The following is a 17720-nucleotide window of genomic DNA, read 5'->3' as shown; positions in this document are numbered from 1 at the left end:
CGGGACAGCGAAATGAAGTCAAACTCTTTTGACTTTGACCCTGAAAACAACGAGAGGGCTTCTTCTCGGATAGTGTGGAGCAGGTCGGCTTAATGCCCGTGAACCTGCTGGACGACAAACACCAAGCACCTTGTAGAAGAGGTCAGGGCAGAGGCGAGCGTTGCAGCGGAGCCACTTGTCGGTTCCTTCCTCGCATCGCTCGATGACGTATCCGGTGATCATGCTGCCTCCGTTCCTCAGAGGAGTCTCCCAGCTCAGCTGCACGGAGCTCTTGTTCTGGTCCTGGTGGACCAGGTTCTGAGGGGGACTGGGTCGCTCTGCAGGGGACGGACACAAACCCCAAACAGACCAGCGTCACTGCGTGCGGTCCAGGTTCTGGGCACAACGAAGAGCCTGCTGCTGGATCCAGACTCACCGATGGGATCCATGATCTTGACGGGCAGGGAGGCGGCGCTGGGCTTGCCTTCACCGGCTTTGTTCTCCGCTCTGACTCTGAAGATGTACTCCTTGTTCTCGATGACGTCGTTGATGACGGCGGTCAGTTCGTCGGCTTTGGTCACCTGCACCGGCGTCCACTTCACGGACGTCCTGTCGCGCAGCTCGATGACGTAAGAGGTGACGGGGGAGCCTCCGTCGGACTCGGGGGGCTCCCAGGAGACGCTGCAGCCGAACTTGGAGACGTTCCCCACGATGACGTTAAGAGGCGCGTTGGGAACATCTGGAAGGAATAGTTACCAGGAGACAGTCCGGTGAACTGAGGGCACATGCGTTATTATTATGGTATGCCGAGATTAATTCACGTCGTTCTCACCAAACTTGTTCCTGGGGTATACGGGTTTGTCGGTGTCCACGTTGGGTCCGCTGCCGACACGGTTTCTGGCGCAGACCCTGAACAGGTACATGGAGTCCCTGTGGAGGCCGGTCACCGTGTACTCGGGACTCTCGGCGTGGTCGGTGGCCATCGTCCAGGTCTTCCGCTTCACGTCGCGTCTCTCCACCACGTAGCCGGTGACCTTGCTGCCGCCGTCGCTCTCGGGCTCCTCCCACGCCAGACTGACCTCGCCGTCGGCGGTGTCGACCACCTGCAGGTTCTTCACGGCTCCGGGGACATCTGGAAAAGGATACGGTCACATTGGGGCAGAAGAGCGAGGGATGGTTTGCGGTGAGAAACAGGAAGTGAACATCTCAACTCACCGATGACCTCCAGGTTGATGAAGGCTTCTCCCTGTCCGTGTCTGTTCTTGAGGATGATCTTGTATCGGCCTTCGTCGGTCTTCACGGGGTCCTTCAGGAGGTACTCGGAGCGGTCGGCAGACGTGTGGACGTTGTCTCTGGGCAGAGTCTGGCCGTCGTACAGCCAGTCGGCCTCGGCCTGCGGGTAGGCGCTGTAGGGGACGGCCATGGAGATGGGCTTCCTGGCGTCCGTGATGTAGGTCTGGTCTGTGGTCTTGATCTGAGGCACCGCTGGAGGAGGAGGCAGCAAGGAGACGGCGTCAGAGAGAGCAGTGGTCGTAGATCTGTACCGATCCGCCCTCACAGCTCGACTCATTAATCACACAGTTTACTAATCATGGTGTGAAATAAAGAGATCAGCACATCTGTATTCCTGCTTTCTATTTTCAATCACTTTTCATGCTTCCCTACAGCGACTGAACTTGTCCTGTTCCCCACATTAGTCCAGGTAACATCTCCAGCTGCCCTCAGTGACGGGGTTCTGCTGCTCTCACCTGCCAGCTCCAGCTTGGCCTTGGCGTCTTTGTCCTTGACGACGATCCTGTACTCTCCCTGGTCTCGAGGTCGGATCTCACAGACCTGCAGCCTGTGGACTTTGCCCTCGCTGACCATCTGGTATTTGTCTCCCTGGACGACCGTCATGTTGTTCCTCAACCACTTCACCTCCTGCCGGTCCTTGTTGAGCTCCACCTCGAACACGATGTCCGAGCCCGGGGGTTCGAACACGTCCTGAGGCGGTCTGACGATCTCCACCGGGGTCTCTGCAGGGGGGTGAGAACAGATTCATGAGGAGTCAAACCGGAGCAGGAACAGGAGAGGAACCGGTTCACACTGAAGAACTCAGAGAACCGTACCGTCAACAAAGAGCCGGGCTCTGGTTTTCTTCTCGTCCACGCCACAGGCGTACTCGCACTCATCGTCCGGTCGGCACTCCTTGATGCGCAAGGTGCAAAGCTTCCCGTCTCTTTCAAACGTGTATCTGGGAGAAGAAACACAAGTTATTGAATATACTTGAGAAACGAGCTGCAAACCTTCACAAGTCAAACTAATAAAGTTCTGAGGGTTTGAGCACAGTTCCCCAGCGACGCACCTCGGTCCTTCTCTGATCTCACGTCCGTTCCTGTACCACTTGGCGTCGGCTTTCTCTTTAGTCAGCTTGCAGGTGAACTCCGCGTCGTCGAACTCCGTGATGGTCTGGTCCTTGAGCTGCATGCTGAAGTCCGTGGGCGCCTCGCTGATGATCAGCTCGGCGGTGGACTTGTCGTCCGTGGCCGCGGCGGTGTACTCGCCCTCGTCCGCCAGCGTGCAGTCTTTGATGGTCAGCGTGTGCTTGTCTCGGTCCACGCGGTAGACCACGCGCTTGTTGAAGACGATCTCCTCGCCGGCCTTCATCCACTTCAGAGTGGCGTTGGGCCGGTTGACCTTGCAGGTGAAGCAAATGGTCTTCTTCTCCTGAGTGTCGACGTCCTCCAGGGGAACCACGATCCTCAGGCTCTCCTCTGAACAACACAAAGCACCGCAACACCAGACGTTACGATCCGGACTCAAAATCACACCGACTCAGTTCCTGTGGGCGTGAAGTGTCTTCGGGCATCACCGACCTTTGACCGTGAGGTTGCAGGCGCTCTTGGCCTGCTCCGCCCTCTGGTTGGTCAGGCTGACGGTGTAGTTGGCCTCGTCGGCCTTCTGGGCGTCTCTGATCCTCAGGGAGAAGACGTTGTCCCTCTGGACCATCACGTACTTGCTGCTCTCGAATATCGTCTCCTCGTTCTTCAGCCACTTGGCCTTCGCTCCCTCGGAGTTCACCTCGCAGTTCAGGACCACCTCCTGACCTTCTTTGGCCTCCGTGTCCTTCAGCGGCGTGATGACCTTCAGTTTCTCTGCGGGACAGAAACACGAGACTCAGACCGGCGGATATTTGTCAGGCTCAATCTCAATCAAAATGTAACTGAGGGCTGGAATGAGAAGCTTTTTTGTTCCCATATTTAAATTCTGTTTCGTTGAAGATTTGAAAAATAAGTTTTTTTTTATACACAACATAATGTTTTTAAATCGCCTCACGAAGCTCAGATATATGAAAGAGTTTTTGACTTTCTAATTAATAATGAGAACAAAATAATTGAAGGTGTCGTCGTTCTTCTCAGCTGATATTTTTGTTGCTAAAACTTTGTTTTTTCAGTTTTTTGGGGGAGAATTGTTTCTGATCCGATGTGAGGTCAAAGGTCAGGGATGTCGTATGTCTGGGGAGTTTTTTTGAATATTTTCCGAGGGAAAAATCAGCAGAACAAAGTCGCAATGACTGAAAATAAACAATAACAATTGTACAAAAGTGCATTTACTACAATGTATTTTTTCTTCTGAAGTGGGCGGGGCTTACCCAGCACGGTGAGGTCAGCGCCAGCTCTGGTCGGTCCGATCATCACCACGTATTGGCCCTCGTCTTGGGGCTCGCAGCTCCTGATGACCAGCGTGCGCCGCTTGCCGTCGCTCACCAGCTGGTGTTTGTCGCCCGCCTGCAGCTCCTTGTCGCCCTTCAGCCACGTGACCTCGTAGGTCTCCTTGGAGACGGCGCAGGTGAACTCGGCCTTCTCGCCCTCCACCACCTCCTGGCTCTGGGGCCTGGAGATGAACTCGGCCGCCAGCTCTGAAACACAGGAAGCAGCGCGAGGTCAGAGGTCAGCGAGTTTCACGGGAGCCCCGAGAGGCGAACATTAAAAATAACATCCAGGTTTATATTTTCTGTGTTTCGGGCTTAAGAACAGGTGGAAAAGACAATTATGTTCATTTATTTCATCTCATGATCCTGAAAAAATTAATAATAATAATAATCACAGATATGAATAAATAAAATAATAATAAAAATGTATTTTTAGATGGCATAGAAAACTTGTTCTGTATAGTTTTAAGAACTTTAAGTCATAAAAACTATTCAGAGACTTCGAGAGAATATTTTGTCTCTCGGAGCTTCCGTGTCACGTAGTTTCACTCTTTCAATACGTGAAATTCATTAATTTGTGTTCTATAAAATGTGCAGCTTCTTCTCTTTGTAATCTGTATGAAACATTAACTGTTCTCTGGGAAGTGACCGGTGTTCACCGTTGATCTTGAGGCTGCCGGAGGTCTTGATGCCGGGGCTCAGCTTGCAGTGGTAGTCTCCGGCGTCGCTCATCTTCAGGTCCTGGACGAGGAGGATCCTCCTCTTGCCGTCCACGATGTGCTCGTAGCGGCCGCCCTCCGGCAGCTCCTCGTCTCCTTTGTACCAGGTGACCTCGGCGCCGGGTTTGGACACCTCGCAGATCAGCTTCACGCTGTCCGTCTCCGTGCCCTCCACGTTGGACAGGTTCTTGCTGAACCGGGTCTCCTCCTCTGTGAGGAGGGAGGAGCAGACGTCAGGAAGCCTTCTGAGAGCTTCTGAGCACTGAGCAACAGGTCTCAACATCTCCTCTGTCACCACGAGTAACAGATACTAGAAAGACTGAGGAACAGTCAGCTGATGTACCATCTAGTGTAGCGTTCAACTCTTGATGTTAAAACATCTTAAAACAAGATGTTTTAAAGTTATAACAGATAAACACAATGTGTTCAAGTTATAACACAATGTTTTCATGTTATAAGTTATAACACAATGTTTTCATGTTATAACACAATATATGAATGTTATAACACAATGTTTTCATGTTATAACCATGTTTTCATGTTATAACACAATGTTTTCATGTTATAACCATGTTTTCATGTTATAACAATGTTTTCATGTTATAACCATGTTTTCATGTTATAACACAATGTTTTCGTGTTATAACCATGTTTTCATGTTATAACACAATGTTTTCATGTTATAACACCATGTTTTCATGTTATAACCATGTTTTCATGTTATAACACAATGTTTTCATGTTATAACACAATATTTTCATGTTATAACCATGTTTTCATGTTATAACACAATGTTTTCGTGTTATAACCATGTTTTCATGTTATAACACAATGTTTTCATGTTATAACCATGTTTTCATGTTATAACACAATGTTTTCGTGTTATAACCATGTTTTCGTGTTATAACCATGTTTTCCACGTCATAGACTCTCACCGATGACGGTCAGCATGCCGCAGGACTTGGCCGTCTTGGCGTCACATTCGTATTCCGCCTCGTCGTCGAACACGGACTTGTGGACGATGAGGACGTGTTGGCGACCTTGAGCGATGATTTCGTACTTCTTCCCCTTTCTGATTTCACTTCCGTCTTTGAACCAGCGGACCTGCACGAGACCCGAGAGGGTTAGGGGTTCACGGAACCCCAAAAGCACCTCCACCTTCCCGTCACTCTTACTTCACCACACACAAACTCACCTTGACGTCCTCTCTGGACACTTCACATTCAAACCTGGCAGATTCCTTTTCTTTTACCTCCACGTCACGGAGAGGCTTCGAGAACTCGATGTGTTTAGCTGTGGTGACACGGGGAGATTCTTCATCATCATCATCATTATCATCATCATCATCATCATCATATAAGTATTCTTTGTCCTATACACGGTCTTTAGGCCTTCATGTGGGTTCCTTAACTCAACTAACTCGACTTCCAATCTGTGTGTTGAGGGTTTCTTTATTATAAATAGTGGTTTATAATATAAAACGTGACTTTTATCTTCAATGGTGTCCTGACCTCTCGCGGTGAGCTCCATGAACTCTCATACGGGGTTTCTTAAGATCTTTAGGGATTCGTTATGAGTCATCCGGGGGGTTGCGTCTCGTCTCTATGGGGATGATTTGGTTCTATTGGTTCCCCCAGAACCTTCAGCAGCACCAGGGGGTTTTCAGTCCAACTGGTTGGGGTTGGACTTCTCGGGCCTGGGAACACCTCAGGGTTCCCCAAGGAGACGGCCATCAAAGGTACCCTTCCAACCCAAGACCCGGTCCCATTAGAGGAACATGATGTTACAGAGGGTTCCTTAACTTTAACGAAAGAGTCCCTAAAGTGGTCCTCAGGGTTCCTGACGTCGCATTCAGGGTTCCTTAACTCTTAAAGGGTCTTTTAGCTTTTATAGAAGTATTATATTTATTCTTGACTCTTAACTTTTCTGTTTTCTTGAAGGTTCCTCAACTCTTCTTTAAAGTTCCTTAAATCTAAAAGAGGCTGTAAGCCTTGAGGGCTCTGGTCCTGAACCAGGACATTGAAGTGGTTCCTGTAGTGAGTCCCTTGATCCTCAACAGGTTCCTTAACTCTTCTCCATCTGTCCTCCAGCTGTACTCACGCTCCACGTTGAGGAAGCAGGAGGTCTTGAAGTCCTTGGCGTCACAGGCGTAGGTCTTGGAGTCGTCCATCGAGCAGTCGTGGATCACCAGCGCCCTCTTGTAGACGTCCACGATCATCTCGTACTTCTTGGTCTTCCTGACCTCCTGCCCGTCTCTGAACCAGCGGACCTCTGCGTTCTCTCTGGAGACCTCACACTCCAGCGTGGCGGTCGCCTCCTCCTCCACCGTCTGGTCCTCCAGAGGCTTGGAGAACTCCACCGCCGGCTCTGCACACACACAGCCGTTAAGGTTTGTTATGAGGCATCACAGTCCAGTAGAACCAGTAGAGTCATCAGAGTCCAGTAGAACCAGTAGAGTCATCAGAGTCCAGTAGAACCAGTAGTCAACACAGTCCAGTAGAACCAGTAGAGGCATCAGAGTCCAGTAGAACCAGTAGAGGTATCAGAGTCCAGTAGAACCAGTAGAACCAGTAGCTCTTACCTTTGACGATGAGGTTGGCGTCAGTCTGGAAGTCTTTGGCGGTGAGTTTAACTTGTCCGGCTTCATTCAGACGAACGTCCCTCAGAGTCAAACTGTGGACTTTAGCCTCCGCCTTCAGCACCACCTGTTGAATGGAGTGAAGAGGAGGGTTTAACCTGCCCTGAACACCACCTGTCAGGTTCATACGAGTCATAACTAGGGTTTAACCTTCCCTGAACACCACCTGTCAGGTTCATACGAGTCATAACTAGGGTTTAACCTTCCCTGAACACCACCTGTCAGGTTCATACGAGTCATAACTAGGGTTTAACCTGCCCTGAACACCACCTGTCAGGTTCATACGAGTCATAACTAGGGTTTAACCTTCCCTGAACACCACCTGTCAGGTTCATACGAGTCATAACTAGGGTTTAACCTGCCCTGAACACCACCTGTCAGGTTCATACGAGTCATAACTAGGGTTTAACCTTCCCTGAACACCACCTGTCAGGTTCATACGAGTCATAACTAGGGTTTAACCTGCCCTGAACACCACCTGTCAGGTTCATACGAGTCATAACTAGGGTTTAACCTGCCCTGAACACCACCTGTCAGGTTCATACGAGTCATAACTAGGGTTTAACCTGCCCTGAACACCACCTGTCAGGTTCATACGAGTCATAACTAGGGTTTAACCTGCCCTGAACACCACCTGTCAGGTTCATACGAGTCATAACTAGGGTTTAACCTGCCCTGAACACCACCTGTCAGGTTCATACGAGTCATAACTAGGGTTTAACCTGCCCTGAACACCACCTGTCAGGTTCATACGAGTCATAACTAGGGTTTAACCACCTGTCAGGTTCAGAGTCAGTCCTTCAGAGGGTTTGCCTGTCCAGAACACCACCTGTAGGTTCTACAGAATCTAAGTCCCTTGAACCACTATTCCCCAAACGGTATCTGTCAGGACTACTTAATGCACGCACGGTGAGTCAGACTGTGGGATTGGTAATCCAGGAGCACCGTCTGACAGGTTTCCTTCAACATGCTGATGGTTGACCCGTCAGGTCTACAGTGGACTCAGAGAGCCTGAGCATTGTGTTACAGAGACAAGAGTCAGAGGTGTGTTCGTGATGGCAGGTGTCTTTAGTCATATCACGCTGTTTTTCATCCCTGAGCGTTGCCTGCGAGGTCAACGAGACGCAGAGGGAGCACAGTGTGGGTCTCCGGACTCGGCTTGCAGCGTCAGCGGAGCTCTGACAGCTGGAGCGAGGCCGGCAGCTGCTCCGCCGCCCCGATTTAAACAGCGTGATCTTTGACACCACGGCTGTATTTCACACCCACAGAAACATAACCCCCGAGGGCTCAAACATTTAGTGGCTGTGAAATCGGCAATTCTTCCTTAATCTCAACGATAACAAAAGAATAACAACAACAATTTATCTGTGTTTCTTATAATATTACATTTCCTTAAATATTTTTTCCATTGATCATTTTAAATTTTAACATTAATCTTCTTCAGGACAGATGAAGTGAAAATAAGAGGATGTTTCTATTATTGGGTTTTAAATAAAGAGTCAATTATTATGATAAAAACCTCCTTTGATTCTTTGTTCTCGATGTTTACATCCCAGACTTTGATGGGGGCGTATTGTTGTATTGGTGTGCTGAAGCTCTTGTAAACATCAATACAGACTACATTTAAATGTTTATGACGGCAACGAATGCTTAACTTTACGTTGGTCTCATGAATCTTTGGTTAAATCTCTTCATCACTTCACTGAGTAAACAACAGTAAACAACAAACAGCTAGTTTCTGTTGTCCTGGCTCAGTGGACGTCAGAGAGACTCCACCTCACACCTCTGGGTCTGATCATCAGGTTCGTTCTGCCTCGCGGCCTCGGGGGGGAACGGTGAAACCAGCGGAGCTGTCACACGTCTCCTGTTGCCCCCCCGCAGCCTCGGGCCCCGCCGGCGGTAAAAATAACCCAGGAAACGCTTGCGGGGCAGAAAAGCCTCGGGCCGGCGGGCCCTCAGGCCCGGGATCGAGTGCTCGGCTGAAATCCCGGACCTGCAGCAGAGGCCCTTATATGCAGACGGGCCAGAGCCGCAGGGCCCGAGGACCTGGACATTGTGTCCACGGGCTCCGGGCCGGGACCCCCAGGAGGGTCTGCATGCCAACAGGTGTGTCAGGAAGTGAATGGATTGAGGACTTACTCTGTCGCCGGGCTCCACCTTGGCCCCCGCCAGGAACCACTCGACGGCGATGCCCTCGTAGGACAGCTCGCACTCGAAGGTGGCGGTCTCGCCCGCCGTCACCGTGGCGTCGTTCAGGGCTCTCGCCAGGCCGACCACCCGGGCTTTGGATTGGGGAGAAGACATGATTAGTCCCCGCCCCTGAAACAGCTCACTAGATCCACGGAGTCCAGGTAGAAGCGGTTAATCCTCAGAGGTTCCGGTCCTCATGGTCGCGCTGCGGGCCGGACGCTGGACGCCTCGGGACAACTGGACGCCGCCTCTCGGGGACGCGGCACTGGGGGGCGGCTCATTAGCATGCGACCTGCAGGAACCAGTGAGGGCCGGGGTCGCGTCCCGCCCGCTGCCAATCACCGCCACCGCGCTCTACATAAGGTGTGCGGCTTCTAAAATAACCGAGGGACCCTATTGGCCGAGAGCCCACCACCGCCGGAGCCCTCGGGGGGATTTCAATCTGCTCCTGTCAATCAATGGCCTGAAATATTTCCTGGAAAAGGAGAATGCGGAGCTCCCGGCACGAGTTACGCAACACCTCCTCCTCCTCGGAGGGAAGGGAACCAGAGCTTTGGATCCACGAGTCAGAGCCGTGACCACGGCAGCTCGAGGGACCAGAAGTAACTGAACTCTGGTTGTTGACGTTATGAAGCCGTAAAGATGTCACTAATTATTTAGAGAAGGAGCTTCAGTGCGAGTCGTGCTTTTCGTTCATCTTCAGAACTAAATACTGAACATGTTGTTTTACTAAATCTTTAATCTTGTGATTATATTACTCCTCCCGCCCTCGTCGCCATAATTGAATTATTTTGTCCCTAAAAGGTTTAAATGGTTGTAAATCTAAATATAGTGTCATAAACTCCAGTTGATTAAATTAAAGTTAAATGAATGAAGAGATCGTTTCCCCTCAGAGGCTGAATATATATTAATAATATATAATATATTTAACAAGATAAAAGTTTACCTTGTAACTCTTTAGTTTTTTTCATTGTATTTAAATGATGATTTTTATTCTCAATCAACATGAAATGTATCATAATTAGAAGGAAAAAAATATTTTTTTTAAACAACTGAAAACAATATTTAACGGTTTAGCTTGTAGATGATCCGTTAGCCTAGCTTCGCATCGAAATCGCCAAACCTCAAACTTATTTATTCACACATTAACTGTTCTACTCAACAGATTTATAGCGAACATTTTAAACACTTTTAAACTGCAAATTCTGAACGCGTGCTGGATTAATTTGTCTTCTCTGTGGCCTAAATGTGCAAAGAGGACTCGGAGGAACTCGTGTTCATGGCCTGTTGCTCGTGCGGTGTCACCTTTGACCCGGAGCTGCGCCGTAGATTTGGCGTTGGCTGCAGAGAAGTCGACGCTCCCGGCCATGTCCTTCTTGCAGTTGAAGAGGATCAGGATGTGTCGGGCGCCCTCCTCCTTGATCTCCACGTCCTGAGAACAAAGCCCACGGTTCAGTGCGCTGGTCTCCAGGTGGAGCTCACGACGAGGCGCTTCATCGAGCCTTACGGCAGACGGGTGGAGCGTCTCTCCCTTCAGCTTCCAGGTGGAGTGAAGGTCCTCGGCCGAGATCTCCGTCTCGAACTTGGCCGTCTCGGTCTCGGTGACCTCCACGCTGTAGAGCGGGCGCACAACCTTGATGTCGCGCTCTGCAGAGGGTTAGGACAGTGTCAGAGGACAACAGGAAGGAGGTGGAGCTGACGTAGAAAACACACACATATATATACATATATACACATACACAGACACACAGTGAAACAAAGAACTGAAACAAAGTTTACAGTGAAGCAAAAAATCATGATGAAGACACAAAGACACAACGAAATGAAGACATGAAGAGACAGTGAAACAAAGAACACTGCGTCTCATGAAGACGCAGAGATACGAAGACACAAATATACGAAGACATGAAGATAGAGATACAAAGACACACCACAAAGACGCAACACAAAGACACAAAGACACACCACAAAGATACCAACACACCACAGAGACACAAAGACACACCACAAAGATACCAAGACACACCACAGAGACACAAAGACACACCACAAATAAGTGAAGACACTGTTTACAGTGGACACAGATGACGCTCTCATTCAGAGCGACTTACAGTTTTTTCAGAAGTAGAAAACAAAAGTAACTTAAAGACATTTTCAGCAGGTGATTTATAAAAGTCTCAATTATCAAAGTTTAAGAGGACATTTATGAATTATGTTCATTTAACTACCAGAAAGAAGCAAACTATATTTCTCTGTAATGTAAAACAAGCAAAAAACTGCTTCTTTGTTTTCTGCGCTCATCAAACTTTCTGTTTTTTTAGAATCTCATTTTCTGTCAAATTTTATATTTTTAGCAGTGAAAGTGGTTACAATTGCTGTAAAATATAAAATTAAAATAAAATTAGATAATTTAAATAATCAAAAAGACAAATGTACATGAGTGCAATATTAATCCTCTGTATTAACACACAGTATTAATATGTTGTATATGAACGCTCATATGAACATCTGAGTGAAGAGACATTGACATGTTCGTGTCTCCATTATTACTTCAGAGTCCATATTCGTGTTCCTATACACAGTAAAGTGATGGAGACAAACAGGAAGTGATGGAGGATGGAGGGGAAGCAGCCAGATGGCGGTGGGCGGGGCCAGTCCTGTCTGGGGGAGGGGCCTCATCTCCACAGGCATTACCTTCGATGTTCAGGTCGGCGGAGGTTTTGTCGGTGCCGCAGTCGCAGGTGAACGCTCCCATGTGGCTCTTTGCCGCCTTCTTGATCACCATGGTGCGCTTCTTGCCGTCCGATTGGATGAGGATGTTCTTGGAGGGGAAGATTTCGTCTCCACCCTTGAACCACCGGACCTCGGCGCCGGCCTTGCTCACCTCGCAGGACAGAATCACCTCGTCCTTCTCGACGGCGGTGTAGTTCTGGAGCCTCGCCGAGAAGTACAAGTCGCCCTCTGCAAGAAGATACGTAACGACGACGACAACAACAACGACAAACAGCTCACAGTTTAGAAACACGTGGATCAGGGAGTCCTCGCTGAGGTCTTGGTGTCATTGCCGGGGAACCTCGGCGGTACTGACCGAGCACGGTGAGCATGGCCTCGGAAGTCTTGCCGGCGGCCTCCACTTTGATCATGGAGGTGTCGTCGATGGAGACCTCCTTGAAGGCCAGCGTGTGGCCCTTGCCCTGGTCCGACATGTGCACCAGCTTGCTGGGGTGCAGGCGGACGTCGTTCCTGAACCAGACCACCGGGATCTCGTCGTGGGAGAGCTCCACACTGAACTCGGCGGTTTCGCGCTCCTTCACGGTCACGTCTTTAATGGGCTTGATAAATTCGAGGCGAATACCTGACAAACACAAATGATATATGTGTGTGTACATGCACACACACGTCGGGGAGTCGGAGCAGTTAGCGAGACATCAACACCGTCAGGCTGCAGCGGCGACGCGTTCAAAAGGCCCTGAACGCATCGCACCATTTACCTTTGATCATCAACTTCCCAGACGTGCGTTGATCTTCAGCCTCAAACATGTACTTGGCTTCGTCTTCATATTTGGCAGATTTGACCACGAGCGTGTGTCTCGTTCCCTCCACCAGGAGTTCAAACTTATCGTCGTCGGACAACTCCTGAGACCCCTTCAGCCAACGGGAGCTTTTGGGCTCTCGAGAAACCTCCAGCTCCAACCTGGCTTCGTCCTTTTCGTACACGTGCACGTCGGCCAGCGGCGTGATGAAGGTGACGGGCAGCTCTGTTGGTTCAGACAGACGGTCAGTACGACCGGCGGTGACACAACCAGGAGACTTTCAGAGGAACTGCCGCGGGCTCCAAGGAGAGAACCCCGAGCGCCAGGACGCTCACCCTTCACTTTCAGCTTGGCTGAGCTCTTGGCGTTGGCGGCGGTAAACGCCAGCTCGCCCGTTAGAGGCACTTTGCAGTTGTACAACACCAGCGTGTGTTTGGAGCCGTCCTCCACGATCTCAACATCCTGCAGACCAGCGACAGACTTTCAGTAACAACAAAGAGGGCTCAAAGGAAAGGGACCGCGGGTCGGCCCGCTTCCATTCGATTAGCTAACGAGAGATCAGACATGCGACGTCACCACGTCTGGCTTTAATCAAAGATTTAGGACATACGGCGGAGGCACTGAGCAGTTCTCCGTTCAGCCGCCACTGGCCGTGGACGTCGTCCTCGCTGAGCTCCACCTCAAACCGGGCCGTCTCTCCGTCAAACACCTCGACGCCGTAGACCGGCCGAACCACCTTGATGTGGCGAGCTGGCGTTTAAGAGACGGGAAGAAACACATCGAGACGAACGTGACGTGAACACACATACTTAAGACGACAGACGGGCACAGACACTGAGGAAACCTCCTTTATTGAGCAACCTCTTCATCGGACCACAAAGAACGAGATGACCCCTCTGAGGAGCCACGGGTTCTTTATGGACCCGTTGGATGACCGAGGTGCCACAGTCCTTCAGAATATACTGAAGAACCATAAAGGGTTAGTTTCTCCAAAGAGGAGGCGGTTCTGGTCGAGGACTCATGACCCCCATGACCCCCAGACGGGTGGCAGAACACTACAAGAGCCCTGATGGTCAACAGGAGCCGGATGATGAGGGAGGAGGTGGTGTTAGGAGGAGCTGCCGATGGGTGTGGAGGTTCTGGTTAGGAGGCGGTGCAGATGGAGCTACAAGAAGCGGCAAGTTGCCTAAAACTGATTCTTTACCTTCGATGTGCAGCGTCGCCGTCGTCTTGTCGGTTCCACAGTCGCACACATACGCTCCTTTGTCTTCGTCGCCCACTTTCTTGATGACGAGGGTTCTGCGTTTGCCCTCGGCCTTAACGGCCACCCCCTTGGAGGTCTTGACCTCGGCCTCGTTGTGGTACCACACGACTTCTACGTCTTTGCTGAGCTCGCAACCTAGAACCACCTGGTCCTTCTCCACCGCGGTGAAGTCCTGCAGCTTCACTGTGAAGTACGCATCTCCCTCTGGAAGAGGGACATTCCTGGGTGACTCTCCATGAACAACACATACAACAACTGTGTGTAGTAGACAACAATGTGTACTACACACATATATACACACACACATAGGGGGACAGACAGGAAGAGGAGGACACACAGGAGACAGGTGGAGTACTGGTGGGTTACCTATGACCGTAAGGTTGGCCATGGAAGGAATTCCTTTGGCCTCCGCCTTAATCTGGCAAGTATCATCGAGAGTCACTTCCTTCATCTCGAGAACGTGTTTCTCTCCGTCCACGTGGGCGACCGCCGTTCTGCTTGGGTGGATCTTCACGTCGTTCTTGTACCAGGTGACGGGGACGTCCCGGTGAGAAAGCTCCAGCTCAAAGCGAGCCGTCGCGCCTTCTTTCACCGTTTGGTCCTTTATCGGCGAGATGAATTTGAGCCTGATACCTAGAACGGTTTTAGTGAAGCACGTCCATACGAGTTAGTTTGGAGAGCGGCTCGGTGGAGCCAGAACAAAGAAGATCCAGTCCCGGCGGCCCGGCACTTACCCGTCACCGTGAGTCGAGCCGCGGACGTTTTGCCCAAAACTGCAACGGTGTACTCGTCCTCGTCGTCAAATTCACAGCAGTTAATGATCAGCATGTGCTTCTTTCCATCATCGATGATGTCATACTTTTGGTCGGTGGTGATGACGTCGCCGTCTCTGTACCACATGACCTTAGAGACATCCTTCGTGATGGAGCATTCAAACTTAGCCTGCTTCTTCTCAGGCACAGAAATGTCCTTCAGCGGGACAACAAAGTCCATTTCGATCTCTGGGATAAAAAAGTGACACAGGGACAAGAACATCAACAACAGGACAACAACAAGAACAACAACAAGAACAGGACAACAATAACAACAGGGACAGCGGTCTACATCCGGGGGCCATTTGACGGTGTACCGTGGAGTTCCCTTCATGGACTCATACTAAAGGGAACCTGTGCGGTCTGCATGTGATGGAGGCTCATGGACGGTGCACTGGGATAACGGCATCGTCTCCTACAGGAACCCTAGAGGAGACACCTTCAGGTCGTGGAGGTTCAGCCAAGGAAAACTACGTCGCTGTGCATCCCCGTGATCTGCTTTGGGGCGTTGAAGGACCCCATGTGACGAAGGCTGGTAACAAGGGGTCTTCATCAAACATCGACTTGGGCTTCCATCCTGAGGAAGGACCGGTCCGTCCATGTGACGAGAACCTCCATCTTCAGGTCTCCTCTAGTTTGATCTCCAGGATGCTGCTAACTCTCAGTGATGAGCATCTGGTGGAGTGACACCACCCATGAACACCAGCTGCTGAAATACACCGGCCACCGAACGGAGATCCAACAGCAACAAGTCAAAGCTCACAGACGAGGAGAACATTTACCATGAAACAGACAAGGAGAACATTTACCTTGTAACAGACAACAAGGAGAACATTTACCTTGTAACAGACAACACAAACAACCACACAGGATCCTTGTGGACGAAGGAGATTGCTCCTCCTCCTCTTCTTCTTGCATAAAGTCTCAAAGGATGACGCAAATAATGAATCGAGCTCCTCCACTCTCCTAAATAAAGATCTACGGTCTGCTCTGAGGTGCCATGAAGCTGTATTTCGTTTCCCACAGACCGTACACCTTTATTTGGCCAGCTGACCTCCTGAAGTGGCGGTCCGGTGGGAACCAGGAGGTCTTCTTACCTTTGACGTTGAGCATGGCGCTGGTCACGGCGTTGAGAGCCTGGTAGGACACTTCTCCGGCCTGGTCCACCTGGCAGTTCTTCAGAGTGAGTCTACGAACCCCACCCTCCATTTGGATGTCACACATCTGGTGAACAGCACATTCACATTGATATAAACTCGACAGTCATGACACTGAGCATACACAGGTGGGAATACAGGAGGTCATGAAGTCCTACCGGGGATCTGGTCAACACCTCTCCTTTGAGCTTCCATTCTCCTGCAACATCCTCCTCAGAGATCTCCGTCTCAAACTTGGCGTCTTCCTTCTCCACCACCTCGACGCTGGCCAGAGGCTTCAGGATCTCCGCCTCCCGCTCTGAGAAGGAGGTGCAATCAGAACTCGTGAGCATCAACCAAACGACAATAAACCGTGAGATGTTAAAATAAATGAAAGTAGGTGGATGAACCTCCAAGTGTGAGCTTGGCCGTGTAGACGCGTCCCTCCACCTCCATGGCGTACTCTGCTACGTCATCAGGCTGGCAGTTCCTGATGGTGAGCGTCAGCTCCTTTCCGTCCTTCTTGATCTCCACCTTGTCAGAAGGAGAGATCTCGGTCTCTCCTTTGAGCCACTTCCAGTTGGGGCTTTCCTTGAACAGCTCACATCTGAACGTGGCCTCGGCCTTCGGTTTCACATGCTGGTCTCTCAGTGGTTTCACGATCCAATCCTTGATGATTTCTATTGGAAGAGAACATTACTGAGTCACTAACCAACCAATAGGAACAGTTTACAGGGTTACAGCAGCAAAGGTTCTCCTGATCTGTCCAAGGAGTGAATTTGATCATCTGAACTTTGCTGACATCTACTTCTCGACATCGAGATGGAGAACATGGTTCAGAAGAATTTAAATGTGTTGTTACGTGTCATCAGTGTATTGTGACGCTTCTTATGAATTACATGTGATTTGAAGTCAGAATGGGCCCCTTCGTGGGCCCCTACGTGGCCCCAGGGAGCTCTAAACCCTGCTGTGTGTTTCCTACGATGCCTCCTGTCTGGCTCACCAATGATTTTGACATTGGTTGCAGTCTTGACCTCCTCCTGGTTGGCCACCTCACACGAGTAGAGCCCGGCGTCGGCCAGGGTGGTGCCCTGGATGGTCACGGCGTGCTGCATCCCGATGATGTTGATCTGAACCTTCCCGGCCTGTTTCTTCAGGACCTCTCCGTTCTTCTTCCACTTCACATCCCTCTCTTTGTTGAGCTCACAGGTCATGTACAGAGGCTGACCCTTCAGAGCAGAGGTGTCCTCCTCCAGCTCTTTGATCCACTTGACGGGGAGCTCTGTACCGGGACAACACAGAACAATGAGCCAATGGACTGTATGGTGTAACAACATCAAACATCTTATAGATGGAAATACCTTCCACCACCAGCTTGGCCGTGCAGGATATCTCCTTCCCGGCGTTCTTGGCGATGCACGTGTACTCCCCGGTGTCGGACAGCTGCACATCGATGATGTTCAGCTTGCGGTCTTTGCCGTCAGACGTGAACTTGTGTTTGGGGTCCTCGCGCAGGTTGCAGTCGTCCTTCATCCACGTGGCGATGGCGGTGGAGGGCGACACCTCGCACTCGAACACGGCGGCCGAGCCGATGGACTCGGCCTCCTGCAGCATGATGTTCTGAATCTTCTTGATGAACTTCAGCGGCACGGCTTTGAGCTTGAATCCCGCGAAGGGTTCATCTGGCGGCGAAGGGCCTTTTCCACCGGGCTTCAGGCCGCGGCCCCTTCCTTCTCCAGGGGACGGGGTCTGCTTGGC

General features: G+C 50.5%; 1 protein-coding gene across 10 annotated transcripts in view; it reads right to left on the bottom strand.

The window, feature by feature from the left end:
* Positions 1-17720, bottom strand: part of LOC130205291 (titin-like) — a 126826-nt gene that overhangs the window by 86614 nt on the left and 22492 nt on the right. For 9 of the 10 annotated variants that reach the window (XM_056432613.1, XM_056432572.1, XM_056432597.1 and 6 more), the window contains 29 exons: positions 17324-17719; positions 16966-17244; positions 16373-16642; positions 16142-16281; positions 15924-16050; positions 14749-15015; positions 14381-14647; positions 13955-14218; positions 13361-13500; positions 13086-13212; positions 12709-12975; positions 12306-12572; positions 11912-12178; positions 10523-10864; positions 9167-9309; positions 6971-7094; positions 6490-6756; positions 5585-5682; positions 5325-5493; positions 4330-4599; positions 3611-3877; positions 2835-3113; positions 2324-2732; positions 2088-2212; positions 1728-1994; positions 1195-1464; positions 812-1111; positions 416-718; positions 130-317 (listed from right to left, as the gene is read on the bottom strand). In XM_056432613.1, coding sequence (XP_056288588.1) covers positions 130-317; positions 416-718; positions 812-1111; positions 1195-1464; positions 1728-1994; positions 2088-2212; positions 2324-2732; positions 2835-3113; positions 3611-3877; positions 4330-4599; positions 5325-5493; positions 5585-5682; positions 6490-6756; positions 6971-7094; positions 9167-9309; positions 10523-10864; positions 11912-12178; positions 12306-12572; positions 12709-12975; positions 13086-13212; positions 13361-13500; positions 13955-14218; positions 14381-14647; positions 14749-15015; positions 15924-16050; positions 16142-16281; positions 16373-16642; positions 16966-17244; positions 17324-17719 — 6899 coding nt within the window. The remainder of the gene's footprint in view (positions 1-129; positions 318-415; positions 719-811; positions 1112-1194; positions 1465-1727; positions 1995-2087; positions 2213-2323; positions 2733-2834; positions 3114-3610; positions 3878-4329; positions 4600-5324; positions 5494-5584; positions 5683-6489; positions 6757-6970; positions 7095-9166; positions 9310-10522; positions 10865-11911; positions 12179-12305; positions 12573-12708; positions 12976-13085; positions 13213-13360; positions 13501-13954; positions 14219-14380; positions 14648-14748; positions 15016-15923; positions 16051-16141; positions 16282-16372; positions 16643-16965; positions 17245-17323; position 17720) is intronic. The other variant, XM_056432563.1, reaches the window with a different exon arrangement.

Source organism: Pseudoliparis swirei, chromosome 2, assembly GCF_029220125.1.
Source record: "Pseudoliparis swirei isolate HS2019 ecotype Mariana Trench chromosome 2, NWPU_hadal_v1, whole genome shotgun sequence".
Taxonomy (NCBI): domain Eukaryota; kingdom Metazoa; phylum Chordata; class Actinopteri; order Perciformes; family Liparidae; genus Pseudoliparis; species Pseudoliparis swirei.
This window is presented reverse-complemented; position numbering and strand designations above follow the sequence as displayed.